At 36.6% G+C, this 21,759-nt stretch overlaps 1 protein-coding gene across 3 annotated transcripts in view; it reads left to right on the top strand.

Annotated features, from left to right (window-relative positions):
• Positions 1–21,759, top strand: part of PRKD1 (protein kinase D1) — a 334,300-nt gene that overhangs the window by 292,948 nt on the left and 19,593 nt on the right. For all 3 annotated transcript variants that reach the window (XM_030854701.2, XM_060294694.1, XM_060294695.1), the window contains 4 exons: positions 1,007–1,113; positions 17,147–17,308; positions 17,880–17,978; positions 18,900–19,167. In XM_030854701.2, the coding sequence (XP_030710561.1) occupies positions 1,007–1,113; positions 17,147–17,308; positions 17,880–17,978; positions 18,900–19,167 (636 nt within the window). The remainder of the gene's footprint in view (positions 1–1,006; positions 1,114–17,146; positions 17,309–17,879; positions 17,979–18,899; positions 19,168–21,759) is intronic.

Below are 21,759 nucleotides of genomic sequence, written 5' to 3'. Positions count from 1 at the left end.
GTTAGTTTGTATGTGACCAAAAAAATGAATAATTAGGTTCATTTTCAAATTCAATTAGCATTCCCATATTCTATGCCTTCTATAATCTAGTAGTGTAGGAGTTAAAAGCTTGAGGGTACCCTGTGATTCCCTAGAAAACTTGTGAGAATTAAATGGGATGTGATGTACATAAAGGGACTGTCAGGTGATGACAATGATGATGATGATGATAATTCATATTTTTGAGTGTGTATAGTTATCTGGGCACTCTGTGTACTGTACGTATCTTATTACACCTAATTCTCACGACAACACTACCATTGAAGATGAGGAGCTCAGAAAGCTTAAGTGATTTGCTCAAGATCATGAAGCTAATAAGGGACAGAGCCAAGACTTTCGTTTGTTCCATTATAACATACATTCGTTTTTTAGGACTTTAAAATTATACTTTTGTGTGTGTGTGTGTGTGTGGTACGCGGGCCTCACCATTGTGGCCTCTCCCGTTGCGGAGCACAGGCTCCGGACGCGCAGGCTCAGCGGCCATGGCTCACGGGCCCAGCCGCTCTGCGGCATGTGGGATCTTCCCGGACCGGGGCACAAACCCGTGTCCCCTGCATCGGCAGGCAGACTCTCAACCACTGCGCCACCAGGGAAGCCCTAAAATTATACTTTCTTAAGGAGAGGACTTTTGCCTGTGGTATGAATATTTTCTATATCAAGTAGCTCAACATCCTGTTTCTAAAACATATATTTTACAAGAAAATATCAGGCTGTTCATGCAAATAGCTTTTAATGTCCTAATTCTTTTGTGTTCTAAATTGTAGCTAATTTTATAGTGCATATTTGATGTAGAAAATGAAGCTAAGAAGTGAAATCTTTATGGATATAAGTCGGTGCTCATCAGAAATGTTAATTTATTCAGTAAAGCATTTTTATAATTCCAAACGGTTTTTATAAATTCTGGTATTCTTTAATAGAGATGATATATAATAAGATTATGCTAATATTTCTCTTTTTTATTTTAAAGGAAAACATCGTAAAACAGGAAGAGATGTAGCTATTAAGATCATTGACAAGTTAAGATTTCCAACAAAACAAGAAAGCCAACTTCGTAATGAGGTTGCAATTCTTCAGGTACTTTTTTGTTTTTTATGTAGGGGCTATAAAATGTCCCCTCAACTTCTGCAAAACAAAGAAAAGTTATCCAAATATCTGTGGCATAGATATTTAGGAACATTTTTAAATAACTGAAAAGGCAGATCAAGCATCAAACTGCAGCCTGTGTAGTATCTTTCCTGAGTCTAGGCAGCGTTTTTTTATTTTTCTTATGTACTTACTTCTAGGTTTTAACGTATTATTAATTCTCATTAAATGGGTAATGTTTCAGCATTTGCTCATAGTGGGCACGCTGAGACCATTTTGTTTTACATTATCAATGAACTTGCCTTCATAAACATTCCTCCTTTATGCTGTGATAATTATATGAATTGAGTACGTAGCTGTCAGCATATCAGGTAAAAGAGTAATACATGTCCGAGAATACATGATCTTGATCTTATTAATGTCCTCTTTGTGTCTCACTGTAAGCCTTTTATTTAATATTGAGACTGTTCCTTAACTCTTCTCATTTTTAAAGCCAGTCCCTTTTTAAAGCTAGAATTTGTTAATAAAAGGTATTATGTGATATATATAATTTCTATAACTATTAAAACTTCTTCTGCAGATCAAAAGGAAATGGAGCAGTTGTTTGCTAAATGTGGTCAACCTAGCTATCTAGTGTAGACAAATTAGACCATTGAAAGTGCTCATTTTTATATAACTTCCATAATTCTCTACTTGTCATGCAAGCTGATCATAGTTTCTAATTTTTAGTTTTATTGAATAATTTTCATTTGAACATTGCTAGCAAAGCAAAACAGATTACGTTTCTTCATTTATTGTTTCATGTAACTGCTATTTATTGAGTTTATACAATAAAATGTTGAAAAAGATATGATTTCTGCCCTAAAGGAGCTCATGTATACAGACAACTGAAAATAATTGCTGCTGTACATAAAAAATGACATAAACTTTTCTGGGACTCATATTTTCTAAAGATGGTGTTCTTGTGCCTTTGGACAGCTAATGTAACACAGAGAACTACCACAGTGTTCTCTGCTTTCTTGGAAGAAGATAACTACAGATCTTAAGCTGACAATTCATAGATTCATAGCTTAGTCCTTGCTAATCAGATTCTTTTTTTTTATTATTATTCTTAATTTGGCCACATTGAGCTGCAAATGACATCTTTCCACACTTGGACCCTGCTGTCCTGGTCTCCACCCTCACATAGTGTCCTGAAGGCAGACTCCTTTGCAGCTTGCCACAGTTGGCATAAGGATAAGACATTTATCGTTCCTTTCAGGACATAAGAGGAGTTTCCCGGTTAACATGGATGGTTATATCTTTCTACATTTTATTGCAGCTGCAGAGGAAGGTCTAATTTTCTGTGTATAGCCCTTTAATTGGCTTTCCTGAGCCTGTCAACACATTATCAGCTGCTGACTCTGTAGTAAGGTAGAAAAATAAAATACACCATAAACCGACTCCATCACCTTTGCAGAAGAGTAGCTGCAATCAACAACTGAGATGCAGTAAACATACATTTGGCAAAAATTCCATTGTAATGTGAAAAAAGAGTTTGCTTAGGTTGAAAGTCAAATTCTGCCCCTTGAGCATATGAAGCGTTTGAGCAGCTCTTATATTATGGCCTGAAATCTCAAGAATCCTCATCACTTATCACTCGTCCCCATTGTCCCCAACCATATTTCACTTGCTTCATCAAACTCATATTTATTGAGTACATATCATGAGCTAAGCACTGTTCCAGGTTCAGTGGATACAGTGGGGACAAAAACACACAAGTCCTTCCTGTCACGAGGCTTTAAATTGTATTACTCAGGCTTACTTCTAGTCTGATGTTTGCAACATACTTACGTGTAGAATTTTTAATTACAAAACCTGTATAAGGAGTCTTATTAAGGCTTGGCATAAATATATGAGGTTCAGGAGTTCATACTTTATCAAAAGTTGACATTTGTTTCAAACTTGTTCCTCAAAAATTACTCTGACCTATGTCCTCTTTTTCCCATGGTACTTATCATCTTCTAGCCTATTACAGAATTTCATTTATTATATTTGCTGTGGGTTTCTTTCCCCATCCCCTACCCCAGCCCCTCCACTGGAATATATACATTTCAGGAGGGAGGATATTGTTGTTTTGTTGTATCCCAAACACCAGAGACTGTTCCTGACAAACATTAGGTATTTAGCAAATATTTGTTGAATGAATGTTTGTTGAATTAAAATTGTACAGAGACATCCTTCTGTCACATAAGAAGACATATTGCTACATAGTATCCAACCAGGTAGCAAAAGTCCAGACTCTATTTTCTATTAATGGTTAATTGGTTAGTTAAGAAGGATCGTGTGTGTTTTGTTCTTTGAAATCCCTCATTCCCCTGTTTTATATTGCTTCTCAAAAGAAAGAACTCATTTTTTGAACCTGAAAAGACAAAATGGTAATGAGGCAAGCGATAAGGGAAGGGTTCTGACTCACTAAGTGATATGTTCAGGGAAAGTACCATGATTGAAATCAGCTGAATGGTGGGGAGTGTTTTCTTTTACTAATCTTGAGGAACAGAATTCTGTCCCTCTGGATATAAAAGTGATACCCAGAAGCATTTGGTATTCTCTGCCCTGTGGTCTGTAGCTTATGAAAGCTGTTTTCCTGGCTTATGGTTATACCTGGAGTCTGACAAGTTCTGCCCCAACCCTTTCCTCTTTCTGATTCTCCAGAGGGGATCAAGTGGGCCGAAATGGCTGATGGGAGAAAATTCCCCTCATGCAGTTCCGTTAGTCCTCTGGTCGAATTTTGATTTGTTTCTGTTTTTGTAAAAAAAAAAAAAAAAAAAAAAAAGCACCTTAGCTTATAGAAAACTTCAAAGTTGTATAAATGCAGAATGTGTAAAAAAGTAGACTTCTTTTTCTATTTCATCTTCTTTACATAACCTATGTGAAGGCTTTCCAAAGTCTGATTCAGTCATTGGAAAACCAAGCTCTTTAGATATCTTTGAATAGTTGGAAAATTAAGGCAAGTGTGAATCTTTTGGCATAGTTATCCCTTATTTATATCTTTTCGAGTAGCTATTTTCATTATCTCTAAATGCTTCATTATTATTATTATGTTTCAGAAGAATGTTAATTAATGTAGACGTTAAACTTGGTTCAAAAATTCCCAGAAGATCCTATTTATATTGTTATTTTAAAAGTTGTATCTTGATTTTTAAAAAGGTAAATTTGAAATTACTGTTTTTTCTATTCATGTCAACAAAATAAGAATAAAAAGATAGTTTACGATTATTAAGGGTGTCACAGAAAACTGACTTTTACAAGGAGGTGCAATTACATCTTATAAGGCTTAGAAACTTAAAATCTAAAATAAGTGATGTGGGCGTGATATATTTAATATAATTTATCAACACAGGCTTGTTTGGTCTAAATTAATTTTTATTTTCTAACATAGTATCACAATGCATAAAAAGCTTTAGGATAATACTTAATTGATTTACTATTATTTTTAATTGATTCACTATTATTGAATATAATATATGAATGAATATTATATTCTATCTGATTTGAATATAAATCTATATATTCAATTGATTTACTATTTTGAATTTAATTCTAATTGATTTACTATTATTTTTCTTCTTTATCTTAAATATCAACTTATTTATCTAAGGAACAATACTAGAGCTTCTGTTTATAATACAGTATATTAAAGCATTTTGGAATTGTAAAGATGCTGAATACAAAATGTAGGAAACAATATGTAAGAATTTTACAGGCCATCAATTCAGTGTATCCCCTTGCACTTATCTCCTGAAATTCCCCCATCATTCTTATTTCTCTGTTGTGTGGAAGTCCCTTTCCCATTTTAACTTTAAAACAAAATAACAGCAATAACAAACTGTGAGCTCGATATGTCTGCCACCTCTCATAACTGCAGCACGTTTTATATTGCCACACTTCAGATTTCTGCTCTATGCCAGTTTCCATTCTTATTCATAAATTCCTTTCTTTGATTTACACACTTTTCTTAAAATACAAGGCCCTTTGGTCTTCTACCTCTGCCCAACTATCACCCTTTGGCTATATTTTAGTCTTTACCCTAGTTGACTAGTCTCAGTCCTTCAACAGCATTGATCATTTGCTCCTTTTTAAATCTCACTCCTCACTTCATCCCTGCACTTATCAGGCCCCGTTTCACCTTCCCTGCTAGCTCCATCCTTCTTGAACTTCTTCTGTTCCTCTAAATGACGTATGCTAATCTGGAACTCATTCCCAGAGTGAGCTCATCCACTTTAAGAGAGTTGTCTGTCATCTCTTCACAGGTCATTCCTTAATTTATCTCTTGAGCTCCGTTCTTTCACAGACACTTCAGTCTCCTGTTTCTGACCTTAGGACATCTCCACTTTGCTGTGCCAGTCTTACCCAAACCAACCAGCTGAAAACCAAACGATTATTCCTAATGTCTTTCCCTGCAAGTTATTCTTTCCCTAATTTTGTCTCTTTTGCCATCATTCTTCCAGTTTCTAAGCCTAGTATCCTTTACCTTCAATTAATAAAAATATTAAGTCATTCAGCAGTACCCTGAAGCACTTCCTTCTTTGATACAAAGCGATTTACTGGGCCTCTGGGTCATATAACAATGAATGAAACCTTTTAGGATGTTTATCATCTATTTGAGCAGATAGATACAAGTAGCTACAAGTCAGGATAGCTGTGGAAATATCATATACTTATAGCTGATTCGCTTTGTTATACAGCAGCAACTAACACAAAAATGTATAGCAATTATACTCCAATAAAGATGTTAAAAAAAAAAAGAGTCATGGATTATGACAGAGGTCAGGACATTGGAATGAAGGATTACTTCAAAGAGAAATATAGCATTGGCGAAATCTTGAAAGATTCACTGCCTTTTGGTAACCAAAGAAATGTTGGAAAGGGTCATTAGGCTGAGGGGCCACCTTAATAAATATACTATGAAATGTAAGTAGAAAACTAGATCATTTTAAAAGAGTGGCTTCAAACCATTTCATGTGTCCTCAGAAAGAATTCTAGAAACGTTTATTTCTGCTTGTGTATTTTTAAGTTGACAGATAGAACTATTTTGTCAGAAGTTTAAAGAATTTTAATTTTGTACTGTACTGAAAATATTGATATTTGAAAATGAGCTGCTATATAACTTATTTAAATATACTCATTAGAATCTAAATATCAGAAACATTTGATATTTTTTAACAATCATTTAAAAAATACATGCATAGGCTTTTTAAGCAATAGTTTATTTTACAGCATTCCTTGTTTTATTTGACTACGTAACACTTCTCCCACAGAACTGTATTCCAGTGTAATGTATTTTTATACTTAAAAGTCTTTTACTGGTCCCCCTTTCATACTTATTTGCAGTAAACATAAGTATATATTTTTAAATTTCTTGATTACAACACTAAATGTTTAAAGCATTCTCCTGGATGAATTTATCATTACAGTTATTATTAGTAAACCCTTTATCCAGCAAAGATAAATATTCTAAAAATTTTGATCTATGTTTGTTAAACATAAAAAATGAAATGTTGCTGAAAATACATTATTTAATGAGATTTTTTAAAATTTAGTTCATAAATTAGTGGGTGATTATTACTTATTGTTTGAGTTAAACAGAGTTCAGCAACAACTTTGTTTTTCTAAATTGTAGGAGCCCAGCTGTAAGCCCTCCCAAAACAAGACAAAACTATCCCAGTGATTTATCTTCGAAATTCATCCTCTCTCTTTTAATTCTCTCTCTGTTAATAAATCTATTAAATGCTTCTCTAATTTTGGTGAAAGCATGAATTAGAAACTAAGTTGCAAAAGAACTGATTTCCAAGTTATTAGGGTCATTCACTTCATATCAACACAATGTTTCAAATTTTCCTTTTATTTTTCTCCCAGACAATTTCCTTCCCCATGGCAAGGTATCCTAGTAATATTTGGAATGTGTGAGAAGCATGCCTTCCTTTTGGAAAGTGGAAGAAAAATTATTCTGAAAGGCAACTTGGGGTTGGAGAATTTGAAGACTGTGGGGATTTTCTCAAATAGATCTGTATTAGAAGAATATTTATAGACTGTTAAGATTCATTCATTCATTCAAAGTATAGTTCCAAGCAGTAGAGACACAAATGTAGACAAAGCACATTTTCTTAAAACTATCCCTCTGCTCACATATCTTTAAAATCTTCTGGTACCCCAAAAGTATGCCTACCATAGTTTAGAGACTGCTGTGAAAGGACAGAGTACGCTTAGGTAAGACTGGGAAATGGCTTTCATGTGAGTTCATAGAGAACCTTAGATATTGTGCCAAGTCACCTGGATTTTATCATGCTTTGGTGTTTGTGAATTACTGAAATATTTTGAAAAAGAAATTGTTATGATCAGATCAGTATTTGGGGATGACATATTATAGAGAAAAAAGTTTAAAGGCAAGAAAACTTTCTTAGAAGCTATTTTCAGCTAGTTGTGACAGTCAAAATGCCCCCGTTCTTGTATAAATAAATAATTACATTTTAGGCTCTAATTAGAAAACTATGATGTTTTATGAGGAGGAAGAGTTTGTAGAGTGACTGCTCATTGTTCCAGATGTTACAGCTGTCTCAGAAGCTTAGACCTGGGGGAAAAAATTGGGCATCAGGTGCAAAAGAAATCAGAGAACATGTCAGAATGATACCTTTAAAGGCAATGGAACCTCAAGATCAGGGGGGGATTTGGTAACACAGAACAACACGGTGGCGGTACATGAGCTTAAAAACAGAATAAGCTATAAGGAAGACGTTCTTCCAGCTAGGAAGGCGAGGAATCCAAATTGTCAAGGTGGATGTCATAACAGGTACAGAGGACACTGCAGTGAGAAGACTGACAAGGCAGCATTCAGAAATCCAGACAACATGCTCAAATGCACTCTGAGAGCAAAGTGAGGAGGCTTAAGCAGCATGGCCCCTGAAGCATACTAGTTAGAACAGGCAGGACAGGTCCTAAATGGATTTGAGTCCAAGGAAAGCATTGAGGCAATGGATAACATAGAGTTTAGAGAGCCTAAGTTCTGGGGTTAGACTGCCTGGGTTCTCACATCAGGCTTAAGAGTCTTAAGAGCTTGGATAAGTTACTTAACTTCTCTGACTCTCACTTTCCTTATCCAGAAACCTTGAACAGATGTTATAAGAATTGAGTGTGATAATTTTGTGAAATTCTTAGTGCCTAGCATATAGTAAAGATTCCAAACTTATACTACTAGTATTGCCACCACTAAGTTGTAAATCTAGCTCCTAGGAACAAGTTCAAATAACTTGATATTGAGAATTTCCTAAATAGAGAACATAGAGACACATAATTTCATTGTAACAGAGAACACAGTTGACTCAAATCCTGGGGTAAAGCTGAACATATATACATTAACATATGCCTTACCCCTGGTAGACACTCAGTAAATATTTGTTGAACAAATTATTTAGCCACAGCTCAAGGAAACAGAGGGATACAGAATCACAGAGCATGCCAATAAGACAATAAAGTATTCCTTACCTTAATTCCTTTTTTTTTTTGTTGTTTCAGGCAAGGCTTTATTTGGGACCCCTGCTGCAGCAGGGGGGAATGAAAACAAGCAACAGTTTCCCTTGCTCGCTCCCCAAGGCGGGTGCGAGTTGGTTCCTTATATGGGGTGAGGGTAGGGATGTATCCAGTGTTCGGCCAGAGGGGTGCGTAGGTGATTTGCCACCCCTTAGGTAGTGTTGTGTGCAGGGGGCATGCACAGTACCCTGCTTTTGCTCCCTACCCCCTGCTTTTGCTCCTAGGTCTTCAAAAGTGGCAGATGGGTTTTTTGGTCTCATTGTATCTTTTGTCCAGAATTTGCCCCAACTGCACATGCATGCATTCCTTTTTGACTACAAAACATGGTAATTTGGGCTTCCCTGGTGGCGCAGTGGTTGAGAGTCCGCCTGCCGATGCAGGGGACGCGGGTTCGTGCCCCGGTCCGGGAGGATCCCACATGCCGCGGAGCGGCTGGGCCTGCGCGTCCGGAGCCTGTGCTCCGCAACGGGGGAGGCCACAGCAGTGAGAGGCCCGCGCACCACAAAAAAACAAACAAACAAACAAAAACAAAACCAAAAAACATGGTAATTTATCTTCACAGAACAAGATTAAATATACATCTTGTAAATACCTGGCTTTGTTCTCTTAGTCAAAAAAGACGATCAAGAGTAGGTGGAAAAGAGGTAATCATGATAGAAAACCAGAGAATAACACTGCTAAATATGGGTGGGAAAATGAAGATTTGCACAAACTGGTGATTTTACTTAAATCATGAAAGAGTCAACTTTTCTTTCTCTAGAAAAAATATGGAAAATTTGAGTTCTTTCTCTTTTGTGTGTACTGAGAGGTTAGTTTATACTTCTTTTGTTTCATCTTACATGTTCATCATATTTCTTCAAATATTTTTCTTTTTTATATTACTGCATGAAGAATTTTAGTGAAATGTTTCTTCTAAAGACATGTTCTGCTCTAAAGTAACCTTGTTATCTTCTGCAGGTTCCAATAAATAAAGCCCACAGATTATGTGTATATATATCTAAGATAGAGGGAAAAATAAAACAAAGATCTATTATAAGGAAAAGAAAACAAACTTAGAAAATTTTCTGAATAGGTATTGTGTTCCCTAAGAAGTTAGTCATAGTGAAAACTTAGTGTCAGAAGGTCAGGTTCCAGTCAAAGCTTTTCCATTTTTTGGCAACCCTCTTTTTGTTTCCTTAATTATGGCTTAGAATTCACCTGACTTGGTGTGCTTGCTTCTTCGCAGGAATGTTTTGGGGGGATTAAATTAAATAATATATAAGATGTTTTATTTATTTTTTTAAAAAAATATTTATTTATGTATTTATTTATTTGGCTGCGCTGGTCTTAGTTGCGACACACAGGATCCTTCTTTGTTGCAGCATGCAGGATCTTTAGTTGCAGCATGCGGAATCTGTAGTTGGGGCAACTCTTAGTTGCGGCATGTGGGATCTAGTTCCCTGACCAGGGATCAAACCTGGGCCCCCTGCATTGGGAGCGTGGAGTCTTAGCCACTGGACCACCAGGGAAGTTCCTTTAAAGTGTTTTTTAAATCAATGTTTCCCAACATATTTTTGGAAGATCATGTCTTTTGAGTTCCTTCATGGAAGAGGGTGGGGGTTAAGATGTTCTCATGAAGACAGTTAAGAAAATATTGTGTACTACAGCCAGGTCATCTACATCTTGGAAGTGAATAGTCTTTCACTTATTAAAGATTCTGAGATGCCACATAATTAAGAACTTATTTAATTTTGATAATATGCCAGTTAAGTGCCACAGAACCCTTACACAAATGTAAGATATCACAAACTGACCTTTTTGCACATAATGTTCTGTCTTCTAACCCTGTACAGTAGACTTTACATGGTCACTCCAGTTCCTAATATCCAGTACTTAAGACATCAGAGAGATTATGTGTCTACACATGTCATTTAACCTTATAACAGAATGTTATGCTTTCTGGGGTACTGACATTTAAATACAGTAACTGGGCTACAGTGATATGAATTGTTAAAAGTTACACTTTAAATCTAACATCAAGGTAAGATGGGATTCATGTGTTCATGTTTCCAATCAGGCAGGTTAACAGGAAATAAAAAAGTTTTCCAGATGTTGTCTCCATTGCCATGCGTTTGTAGCAAATAGAAAAACATATCCAGATATTTGATCCATTTTTTAACTTTTATGTACAGTAAACACACCTTGACCTACAAATTCCAATTTCCATATTTTAACATGCCATTCTTTTAATTCTTGCCTTTCCGCTAAAAACAAACAGTAATGGCATAGAGGAAAGGGGGTCACACTTTATGGGTAGAATGTTTACTAACACTGATTTTTTTTTTAAAAGGTAACAATCAGTTATTAATTTTCTGCCTTTGAAGCCTTTGCTGCTTGTTCTCAAATATTACGTCCTTTTGCCTAAATTCAACTTGGAACTCCGGCCTTTGTCGGGGGCTAGGGAATAGATACTAGGATGCATACAGGATCCTTGCTGTGTAAGGGTCTTTCTTTTGATAGAAATCACTCCCTCGACCACCAAAAGTTATAGTAACAATTTCACCCATATACAAACATCAATGCCAGTGAAACCTCAGTATATGTATGACTCTAGATGGTGGGCTTAGGAATCTAGATTTTGCTTTTTAAATTTCTCATTCATACCTCTAACCTGAAAGTGTCCTGGTGGTAAGTAGAAAATATCACATATTTTTATACTGTTTCTACCTACTGAAAAGTCAAGAAAGGCTAGAAACATGAGAGATGATGGAAGGGTTTTTTAAGTGTATTTTTTACATACTCCTCCCTCTGCATTCGGTCTCTTCTCCTTTTATAAGGAAAGGAGAGGACTCATTCTAGTTATCATGTGTCTGCACAGCCCTGGAATCTAAAGCTAGATTAAAGCATTTCCAGAAGAGATGAAGTGCAGAATGACTGAGGGGGTTGTATATAGGTTTATGGATATATGTGAATACAGAAGTTTTATATCAGGTGTCACCTGATTTTTTTTCTTCCATGCAAATATTGAACTGGTCCTTTAAAAAAAATTTTCATGCGCCACCGTTACTTAATAGAATGCAGAGGACTTACAGCTAACTTAAGATGAAATAATGGTAAATTTCGCATTATAATCCAGCCACCTAAAAGTTGACTCCCTTTCTTGATATCCAGACACAATATATGTATTGTCATTAGCAGTCAATGGAGATGCTTCAACTTATTTCTTCCACAAAATTTTGAACTATTTAAACCAGGGTCAATCTGAGCTAATTAGTGCCATACAAAAAAAGTAACATTACACTCCAGTTCTGATGGGTGGTATAGGCAGACAGTTTTTACCAGGAATGATCTGGTCGCTTCTGAGTTCTCAGAGTCTAATAGGTTAAATTTGGTTGTGGCCCCATTGATCTAAATGTCAGCCAGTGATACCTATTCACAGGAGGGTGGATTGTTACATCTGGTCTTACTGAAGTAATATCGGTGCATTTATTCCTCTGACAGGATATGTTAGCTTTATTTGGTTCTAGGTTATTATCAATGTGCATTTCTAAAATTTTACAGGTGAAATTTCCCCCAAAAATGCTACCTCCAAAAAGATAACCACTAGAGTATGAGCCTATTTAAATTGTAGGCTTTTTGCCAACGGAACATGAAATAGGGATACATTCATATGCAACATCTTCATCCTCATGTTATATCAGGAGGGCTCTCACATGGTGTAACACAGCCCTCACCTGTTGACTTCACTGTAGAGGCACCTCTGCCATCATTGAAGTTTAAAAATACAGCACAAGGGAAGACAGGGGAGGACAAATTAGAAGGTGCAAGTTTGTGGCAGTTCATACTTAGCTTAATGTAGCCTCCTTTAGGTGAAACACAAAAGGAAATTTTCTTTTCTGCCACTTACTTTAAATTTCCAGTTATCAAACTAAAGAGAGAATTTAGGAGAGATAGCTGAGTTTACTGTATCAATTTGGGTATTATCTTTCGCAAGTCTTTTTATAATTATCTGCTCTCTACACGATGACTTTTCAGCATCTATCAAGGTACTATTACACACTGTGTCCCCTTCATAAGGCATTAGGTGATTATGACTTCTAGGACCAGTAAATGAAGCATAAATTGTAAGAGACTGTGTTTAGAAAATTCATACGATGGTACGTTTATCCCTCAATCTGGGAATGAGAATCAACAAAGCCGTTGCCATGGTGCTGTGCCTCCGAGAAAGGTACCTCTCTTCCCCACCCGCATCGCTGTGCACCACTGTGCTGTGGTATATTCTTCTGTCTGCTCTGCATGCTATTTAGAATTTAGATCCTGGATTCTTCACTTTGAAGTTTCTTTCTTTCTGTCCCAGTATGACCTAAACAACTTAGTTGTTTGATAGAAAAGTAGTCAGAAGTTCCCACATTAAGGCTGAATCCTAAATAACCTGTTGAAAAGATACATTGATTCTAATTTTTCTCTTTCCTACGTCTCATATGTTTGAGTATAATAATCCTGAAGGTAGAAGAAGGGGAACACATGACATTAATGTTTCACAGCTAAATATATAGAATGAATTTGCAATGCTAGATTTACAATAAAGCAAAACTATTAGAATCAAAGATTTTAAGTACAAATTAAATATTACTTAATACAAATCCAAAAAAAAGTAACATAAAATAGAAGGTACGCATAAACTAAAATTTTTAATTAAATGTTTTTATAAAATATTGCTGCTTTTATAAAATCCTTTGCTTTTAGTGACTAGTTTCCATTAATTACATGAGAATTCTCTTTGCAATTTGAGTCAGGAGAATTTTTGTCTTGATCTCCAAATGGCATTTCCTCCGAGTCTTTGAAACAACTTATATTCACCCCATGGATATGTCATCAATCTGTAATGTGTGAATAGACACTATTCTTTCCTATATTTGACCAAATGTTTCATTTCCTGAAAATTAAATTACTTAAATGCAACAAACAGATGGTCAGAAAGTCCTGTAGTAGCTTACTCTGCCATGAAATTTATTATCCAAATCCCTGAGCTAGGCCTGAGAAGTTAGCAAAAATTCTTTCTGAACTCTACTATTCCACAGTTGATGTTACAGTCATCAAACCATTTTTAAGTTAATTAAGTTACTTTAGACTTCAGAAGGAAAATGTTGAAAAGCTATTTCATATTTTATATACAAAATTAAAATTGTGAACAAGTCACATCAACTACTTTGATTAAAGCTCATCTTAGAGTTGATCTTAAGGTATTAAAAAGATAATATGAATCATACATGATAGAAAATAGTGACTTGAATTTTTTTTTCTATCTCTAGTCTTCAAATATTATCTTCTCTAGGCTAAATAAATGCTTCTCATCAGTATAGTAAAGAGAATTTGGATGATGAAGGCATGATTCTTTATATTCCATTTTCTTTTGTTATTGTCAAATGTAAAAACAAGTTTGGTCATTTGGTTCAGTGCAAAAAAAATACGGGTCTTGAGTAGGCATCTATGATGGCCTTGTCTCAACCATACATAATAAACCCAAAAAACTATCAACTTATTGTATATCAGCTATACAGAAAAAATGAAGTCATTTTGCTATTGGAAAGATTTTTCAGCTACCACTCAATGTATTCTTTAGCAAACCTATAAAACATAAAGGTTTTGGTAAAAGACCAAGGGCCGATTGCAATGAACATATGAGTTTAAACTTTTCTAAGACATTTTTTTTTACCAGTGGTGTATACATGACCTTTAGTTCAATGCATTCATTGACTATACTTTTTTCTAAAATATATACCTAATTATATTCAAAGTCCTATACTTTTTTCTAAAATATATCCCTAACTATATTCGAAGTCCTTTATCGAGAAATAGAAAAATTTTCCCTTATCCTTTTCATAAAGATGCTGTTAAAGGAGAGTTGTACAGTCCTTCAGAGTCTACAGGGAACATGGCACAAAATAATTGACAGTAAACAATCTCATTAGTCTATTCCATACTTTTGGCCTAGAACATTTTGGGAATATACCAATTAGATAAGGACATGTTAAAGTCCTACCTTCTGAATAGGGGCCTCTCAAGTCTTCTTGTTGAGTGGTGGAAAGGAAAAAGGAGTATACTGACTGGAGGACTTAAGTACCACTAGGAACTCATATGCTTAGAAAAATACAAGTAGAGGCGCATGAGGGTTGACATTGTGCATATATTCGAATAATTTAGGTAGGAGAGATTCCTGGTCATCTTCTGACTCTACCCCCAACCTTCACAGCCTACGACAAGGGCAGCAGAAGCAGCAGGCTGAGCCACTACCACACCACTTTTGTCCTCCCCTGCCCTCCTTGGGTCCTGGAGGTCTCACTCCCTTAACTTTCCTCTTCTCCTTCACACTCTAGGTTTTCTTCTGTCTAAACACAAGGGACCTGCTTGCTTTGCTGCCTACTTCTGTTGTTCTGCTCCTTTCCTATTCATTTTTCCCACTCCCCACCTAGACAAGGCCTTGGCCAATTAAAGAAGCCAAACTCCCAAGAACACTGCTTGAGTGCTTAAAGTTAGAGTAAATAGAAGAAAGAATCAGTTAAGAAGATACTCAGAAGAGGAAGGTATACTTATCACATCTCATAGTGGACTTGTCCTGGGAGAATCATGACTCTGGCAGGACTCTCATGTCATCCTTAAAGCTTCTTCTGTGATCACTGATTTAAAAGAGGACAGCTGAGATGCTTGGGTACCCAGAGGCTGGTGGTCTGTCTAGTTGTTGTGACAGCCTGGGCACAGGTTCAGGTATGAACCATGCTGTCACTGGTCTTCCATACTGCGTATCGAACAGATATATGGAGTCATTAATTAGAGTCTCCCACCTAAGGATCTGGCACTCCCACAGTGGTCAAAGCCAACCAGCTATCTGGTCCTATTGGTAGGCAGTCGGGACAAAGAAATTTAAGAGTAGTGACAGTGTGAGCTTTGTTAATCCCACAGTTGTCCCATGTACTTGAGCTCTGACCAGGAGAGAATAACTCTGGGGGGCCTAGTCTATCTAGGCCAGATCTAGTAGCCAGATTTGACAGTTTCAAGAATAATCACTCCAGCCCTCGAGAGGTGAATGGCCATTGGGTAGGTGTGCAGGCATCTCTCAGACCACATTCAGTACCTTGCTATACCATGACCACATAATACTGCATGATTGGGCCCCAAGGCCTCAGAATCAGAAAGACCCATCAGATGTCTGAGGTGGAGATCACAATTGCCAAAGTAGTGGAAGGGCACCCAGAGAGACAGGTTATCATCACGGGAGCTACTGCCAGCCACAGCCGTAGCTCCATGTTGAGTTGATGCCAGGCTCTCTGTGCCGATGAGTAGCATGGAAGACAATGACAGTGCAGATTCACCCACATGCCCTCTACTGCTCACCACCCAGCATCTGTCTGTGAGGTCTGAAGAGTGAACCATTTCAGGTTTCCAATAATTTGTGGAATTTTCATTTTACATTTAATTTTATTGCTCGCTGAGATTTTTTTTCCCCTAGAATAAAGGATGCAATTTCTTCTGCCTGTTCAGCTGTTAGCACATTAAAGTTAGTCCCTATTTTTTTCTTTTGGTAGTTTTTATTCGTGATGATTTTTTTCCCCATTTTTCATTGAAATATAAGTGGAATATGTAATAGTTCTTTTAATGTTAGGATTTTTTGTTGTCATGTGCATAAAAAAAATATTAAAAGTCAAATGATCAAAGGCTTTTGTTGATGACCCCAGACCAACATTCAGACTTAAGCATCATTACAAGGGCCCATCTAATGTTAAAAGTAACTTTACTTGACATGTGTGACAACCTGTCAAGCCAAGTTCAGCCTATCATTATTGGCCATTACTTTATTGTGGAAATATTTATTGAGTGCTTGAGAACCATGCAGCACTACCACATGGCATGGTGTCCTGAACAAAACAGGGCTCAATAATCATTTCTTTTCTGTTTTCATGGGGGTCTTTACTCTGTGTAAGAGCTTCTGGAGCAAACGAGAGCAGCCTCCAAGAGCAGAGCAGTGCCAAAAGGTTTTCACTAATATGCTTCATCAGTGCAGTCAGGTGCACTCCACGAACATACTTCATCTTGTCTACCTTAAATTTCTATGAAGTGTGTAGAGATGGCCTAGTAAACTTATTTAGGACAGTATGCTTAATATTGGAGATGATCCTAAGAAATTACAGATTTCTCAGTATGGTATTCTAATTAAAACCTAATTAGCAATTCACTGTGCTGGAACTTGGATTTGTAGCATAGAAAAAAAAAATTCACTATGCACAGAAAGTAAAGATGTATTTTTTGGAGACATTAGAATTTCAAAAATATAAGGCAGCACATGTGGAATTTAGAGGTGTTAAAAATCTTAAGTGTGGGTTTCTCCACAGCTTTAAACGTGAACAGTTTTGTATAATCAGTGAGCTTGCCAAACAGTATCAAAAAACTCATTTTCTTCAAGTGCTTTATTTATCTTTAATAGAACCTTCATCACCCTGGTGTTGTAAATTTGGAGTGTATGTTTGAGACGCCTGAAAGAGTGTTTGTTGTTATGGAAAAACTCCATGGAGACATGCTGGAGATGATCTTGTCAAGTGAAAAGGGCAGGTTGCCAGAGCACATAACGAAGTTTTTAATTACTCAGGTAAGAAATCAATTAGAGTCAGAAAAAAAAAAAAGGTAATATCTAATATCAAATGTTATCACTGTTTACCTAGAGCTTTCTACCCTTGTTGTTTAGTCCCTACCTCCCCAGTCTAAACTACACTTAAAAAAAAAGTTGCAGTGGCTTATTGTATTCTCTAATTTATATCTGTAGCATCCAGAGTTCAGGATACGTACCAAATGAATAATGTGTGTGCAGGCTCATGTATTAAAACTACTCATGAAATTTTAAAACGCACAGTGACTGAGTCCTCATTCTTTGAAAATATTCAGGAATATGTATCCTTGTTAGATATCATTGAATTCTTTTATCTACACCTGTTTTGGTTGCTATATGGATACCATAATATGATACTTTTTCCCTTAAAGTTTCCTTAGAAACCTGCTGTGTTAATTAATCTAGCTCATTTCAGGAACTGGAGTATAAAGAAACTCAACCATTCATTTTGAGGTTTCTCTTGACCCTCTAAATTTATGTCCTAGTAGAAAACATTTTGAAATAAACCTTTAGACTAAAATAAAATGATTTTGATGATTTTTTTCCTTTATAGATACTTGTAGCTTTGCGTCATCTGCACTTTAAAAATATTGTTCACTGTGACCTCAAACCAGAAAACGTGTTGCTAGCATCAGCTGATCCTTTCCCTCAGGCAAGTACGAAAGCCTCTCAGCAAAAAAGCCAGCCGACAGCATCACTGCTTCCCCTGCAGCATTCTGTCACCCTTTCTCCTCAAAACCTTTGTTTCAAGTCTCACCTGTCTGTTTTCATCCATTTGTTACCCTTCTTATATTGTGGGGACTGCAGCTTTGTCGCTCTGCATCTCAGCTCAGCCTGCCTTAATAATGCACACTGAGCCTCTCATTGTGCTTCTGCTTCTGTCGTGTGGACATCCTGGAGAACTGGCAGCACTAGGTCAATGCTGGGAGCACTGGCCTAAGAGGGAGACACTTAAGAGTCCCAGGGATGCTACCAGCTCTCTAATGTTAGGCAAGAAATTGCAGTTCAGTGTTGTTCTCAGGGGCAAGGAAAAAAGTTTCTTCTTTTCCTCAACTCAGAGGATGCAAAACAACTGTATCTCTTCCCAGGAACTGTCATATCTGAAGTGACTGAGGTGGCTGTTCTGCCCTGGCTCCCTGATACCCTCAGGTCCTGGCTAGGTGTCCGTGCAGAGCTAATTTTGAGGAATATTGTGGATGGCATGATGCGTCCTTGTGCTTATCCTTCAACCTTTCCTTATAATAAGCCCTTGAGTTAAATCCATCAGTTTGCATGATGTTTTCCTGCCTGGTAAAACACTATTACCCACTTCTGTGTATACATATTTTCACATTTATCTCTGGTTCTACGTAGGAGGGAAGGAGAATGTTTAGATGATATTTTTATGAATAAAAGCATACTTTTGTATCAGTACCTAAACCACTATCTTCAAGTACATAAAATGGAAAATAGCTATTCTACCGTGAGAAATCCATACAATATATGTAAAATATTATAATTGTTTTTTAGCAGTTGTGGACTAAGACACACAGTTTGTGACCTTACTATATCTCCAAACCATTATCATCAACAGGTGAAACTTTGTGATTTTGGTTTTGCCCGGATCATTGGAGAGAAGTCTTTCCGGAGGTCAGTGGTGGGTACCCCAGCTTACCTGGCTCCTGAGGTTCTAAGGAACAAGGGCTATAATCGCTCTCTAGACATGTGGTCTGTTGGGGTCATCATCTATGTAAGCCTAAGTGGCACATTCCCATTTAATGAAGATGAGGACATCCACGACCAAATCCAGAACGCAGCTTTCATGTATCCACCAAATCCCTGGAAGGAAATCTCTCATGAAGGTAATATCTTCCATTCAAAAATGATAATGATTTAATCATTGTGTTATATTATTAATTCAGTTGTGAATTTTTAAATTGATAAATGCTTATTGCAAATTGCCCACTAAGGCAGGGGCACAAATTTATTGAGGTGGATGGAGCAGTAAAGGAAATGGAGACAAAAATATCTACTGGTAAAAAGTATATGTGTTATAGAGAAATTGAGAAATACACATTAAAAGGTAAATGAAATAAAGAGAAACTGTTAATATTTGGTGTATTTCCTTAGAACTTATAAATGTTTACACATTGATATAATGGTAATACTTGATCTTTGCTAACAGTACTCTTTTATTTACTATATGCCTATTTCTATGTTAAGCACTTTTAACTTATTATGGGCACAAGAACCTTACGATATTGATATTTTAATTGTCACATTACATATATTAGTATACCGCATTCTTTGTATACTGTTTTCCTATATGTGACATTAGAGCATGTATAATATTTTATACATATACCCCGCTATTATATTTTTAGGTTATTTCTATTTGTTCAGTGTTAGATAACCTTCATGTATAATTTCTTATATGTATCTCTGATGCTTTTTTTTTAGGATAGATTACCTTGGCAGTGTTGCATTATTTAAAATTAAATTCTTCTTAATAAATGTTTCCTTCTTAAAGGAAGAGTGGTAGATAGTTTTAATTCCTTCTTAAAGGAAGAGTGATAGTTTTAATTCCTTCTTAAAGGAAGAGTGATAGATAGTTTTAAAAGAAGTGGTGGGGCAGTCAGGGCAGTGAAAATGGCTCGCTGCATGCTTCAGAAAGAAGTTCCTGGGCTTCCCTGGTGGCGCAGTGGTTGAGAGTCCGCCTGCCGATGCAGGGGACACGGGTTCGTGCCCCAGTCCGGGAAGATCCCACATGCCACGGAGCGGCTGGGCCCGTGAGCCATGGCCGCTGAGCTTGCGCGTCCAGAGCCTGTGCTCCGCAACGGGAGAGGCCACAGCAGTGAGAGGCCCGCGTACCGTAAAAAAAAAAAAAAAAAGAGAGAGAAAGCAGTTCCTCTTGAACGTGCTTTGGAGTTTATTTAAATCACACACACACACACACACACAAAATGTGAAGATAGGTTTAACTATTATATCTATATTTCAAGTGAGAACACTGAATCAAAAGAAGTGAACCACTTGGCAAAATCACAAAGCTAGTAAGTGGCAGAGCCAGAATTTATACCCAGATGTTCTGAGCGTACATTCTGTAACCACTGGTCCTGCTTCCTTTTTAGTTTTCAGGCAACATCTAGCTCTAAGTTTGTTGAGATTTTCCACCACTTAAAGAGGCAAATACATTCATAGATAAACATCTATTTGATACCTGTTATTGCACGTGGTGGTGCAGAAATTGGAAAAGAGCATGTATAACTTGCTTGGACAATTAGTTCTTAGACTACATTCATATTAAATGGCACGATCCATCTATTAACAGAGCTTTGAGTTACTATTGGCAGCAGCCTTTTTAAAAAAATTGTATTGAAGTATAGCTGATTTACAATGTTGTGTTAATTTCCTCTGTACAGCAAAGTGACTCAGCTATACATATATATATATATATACACACACACACTATATATCTATATACACATTATATATCTATATATATCACATTATATATATATACGTTTTTATATTCTTTTCCATTATGGTTTGTCCCAGGATATTGAATATAGTCCCCTGTGCTATACAGTAGGACCTTATTGTTTATCCATCCTATATATAATTGTCTGCCTCTGCTAGTCCAAAACGCCCATCATTCCTTCCCTCCCCTCCCCTCCTTGGCAACTACAAGTCTGTTCTCTCTATCTGTGAGTCTGTTTTTGTTTTGTAAATATGTTGATTTGTATCGTATTTTAGATTCCACATATAAGTATGGTATTTGTCATATGGTATTTGTCTTTCTCTGTCTGACTTACTTCAGTTAGTGTGATAATCTCTAGGTCCATCCATGTTGCTGCAAATGGCAATATTGCATTGTTCTTGATGGCTGAGTAACATTCCATTGTACATATGTACCACGTCTTCTTTATCCGTTCCTCTTTCAATGGCCATTTACGTTGCTTCCATGTCTTGGCTATTGTAAATAGTGCTGCTGTGAACATAGGGGTGCATGGATCTTTTCGAATTATAGTTTTATCTGGGTATATGTCCAGGAGTGAGATTGCTGGATCATATGGAACTCTTTTTTTGGTATTTTGAGGAACCTCCACACTGTTTTCCATAGTGACTGCACCAATTTACATTCCCACCAACAGTGTAGGAGGGTTCCCTTTTGTCCACAACCTCGCCAGCATTTATTATTTGGAGACTTTTTGATGATGGCCATTCTGAGTGTGAGTTGATACCTCATTGTAGTTTTGATTTTGTGAATAACCTTTAACATCATTTAATTAGTTGTAAATCATAGCTAGGTGGATATATTTTGAAGGAATCTGTGACCTTAAAAAGAACTACCATGTAGCCAAAGGATTAATGAAATATTTAGGATAATTCAATAGGAGAAAAAAGGGAAGTGTAATTCTTTTTCTCATCCAGGAGGCAGAAAGGAGAGAATT

The sequence above is a fragment of the Globicephala melas genome, chromosome 2 (assembly GCF_963455315.2).
Source record: "Globicephala melas chromosome 2, mGloMel1.2, whole genome shotgun sequence".
Classification (NCBI taxonomy): domain Eukaryota; kingdom Metazoa; phylum Chordata; class Mammalia; order Artiodactyla; family Delphinidae; genus Globicephala; species Globicephala melas.
Note: the sequence above shows the minus strand (reverse complement) of the source record. Positions and strands in the feature narration are given on the sequence as shown.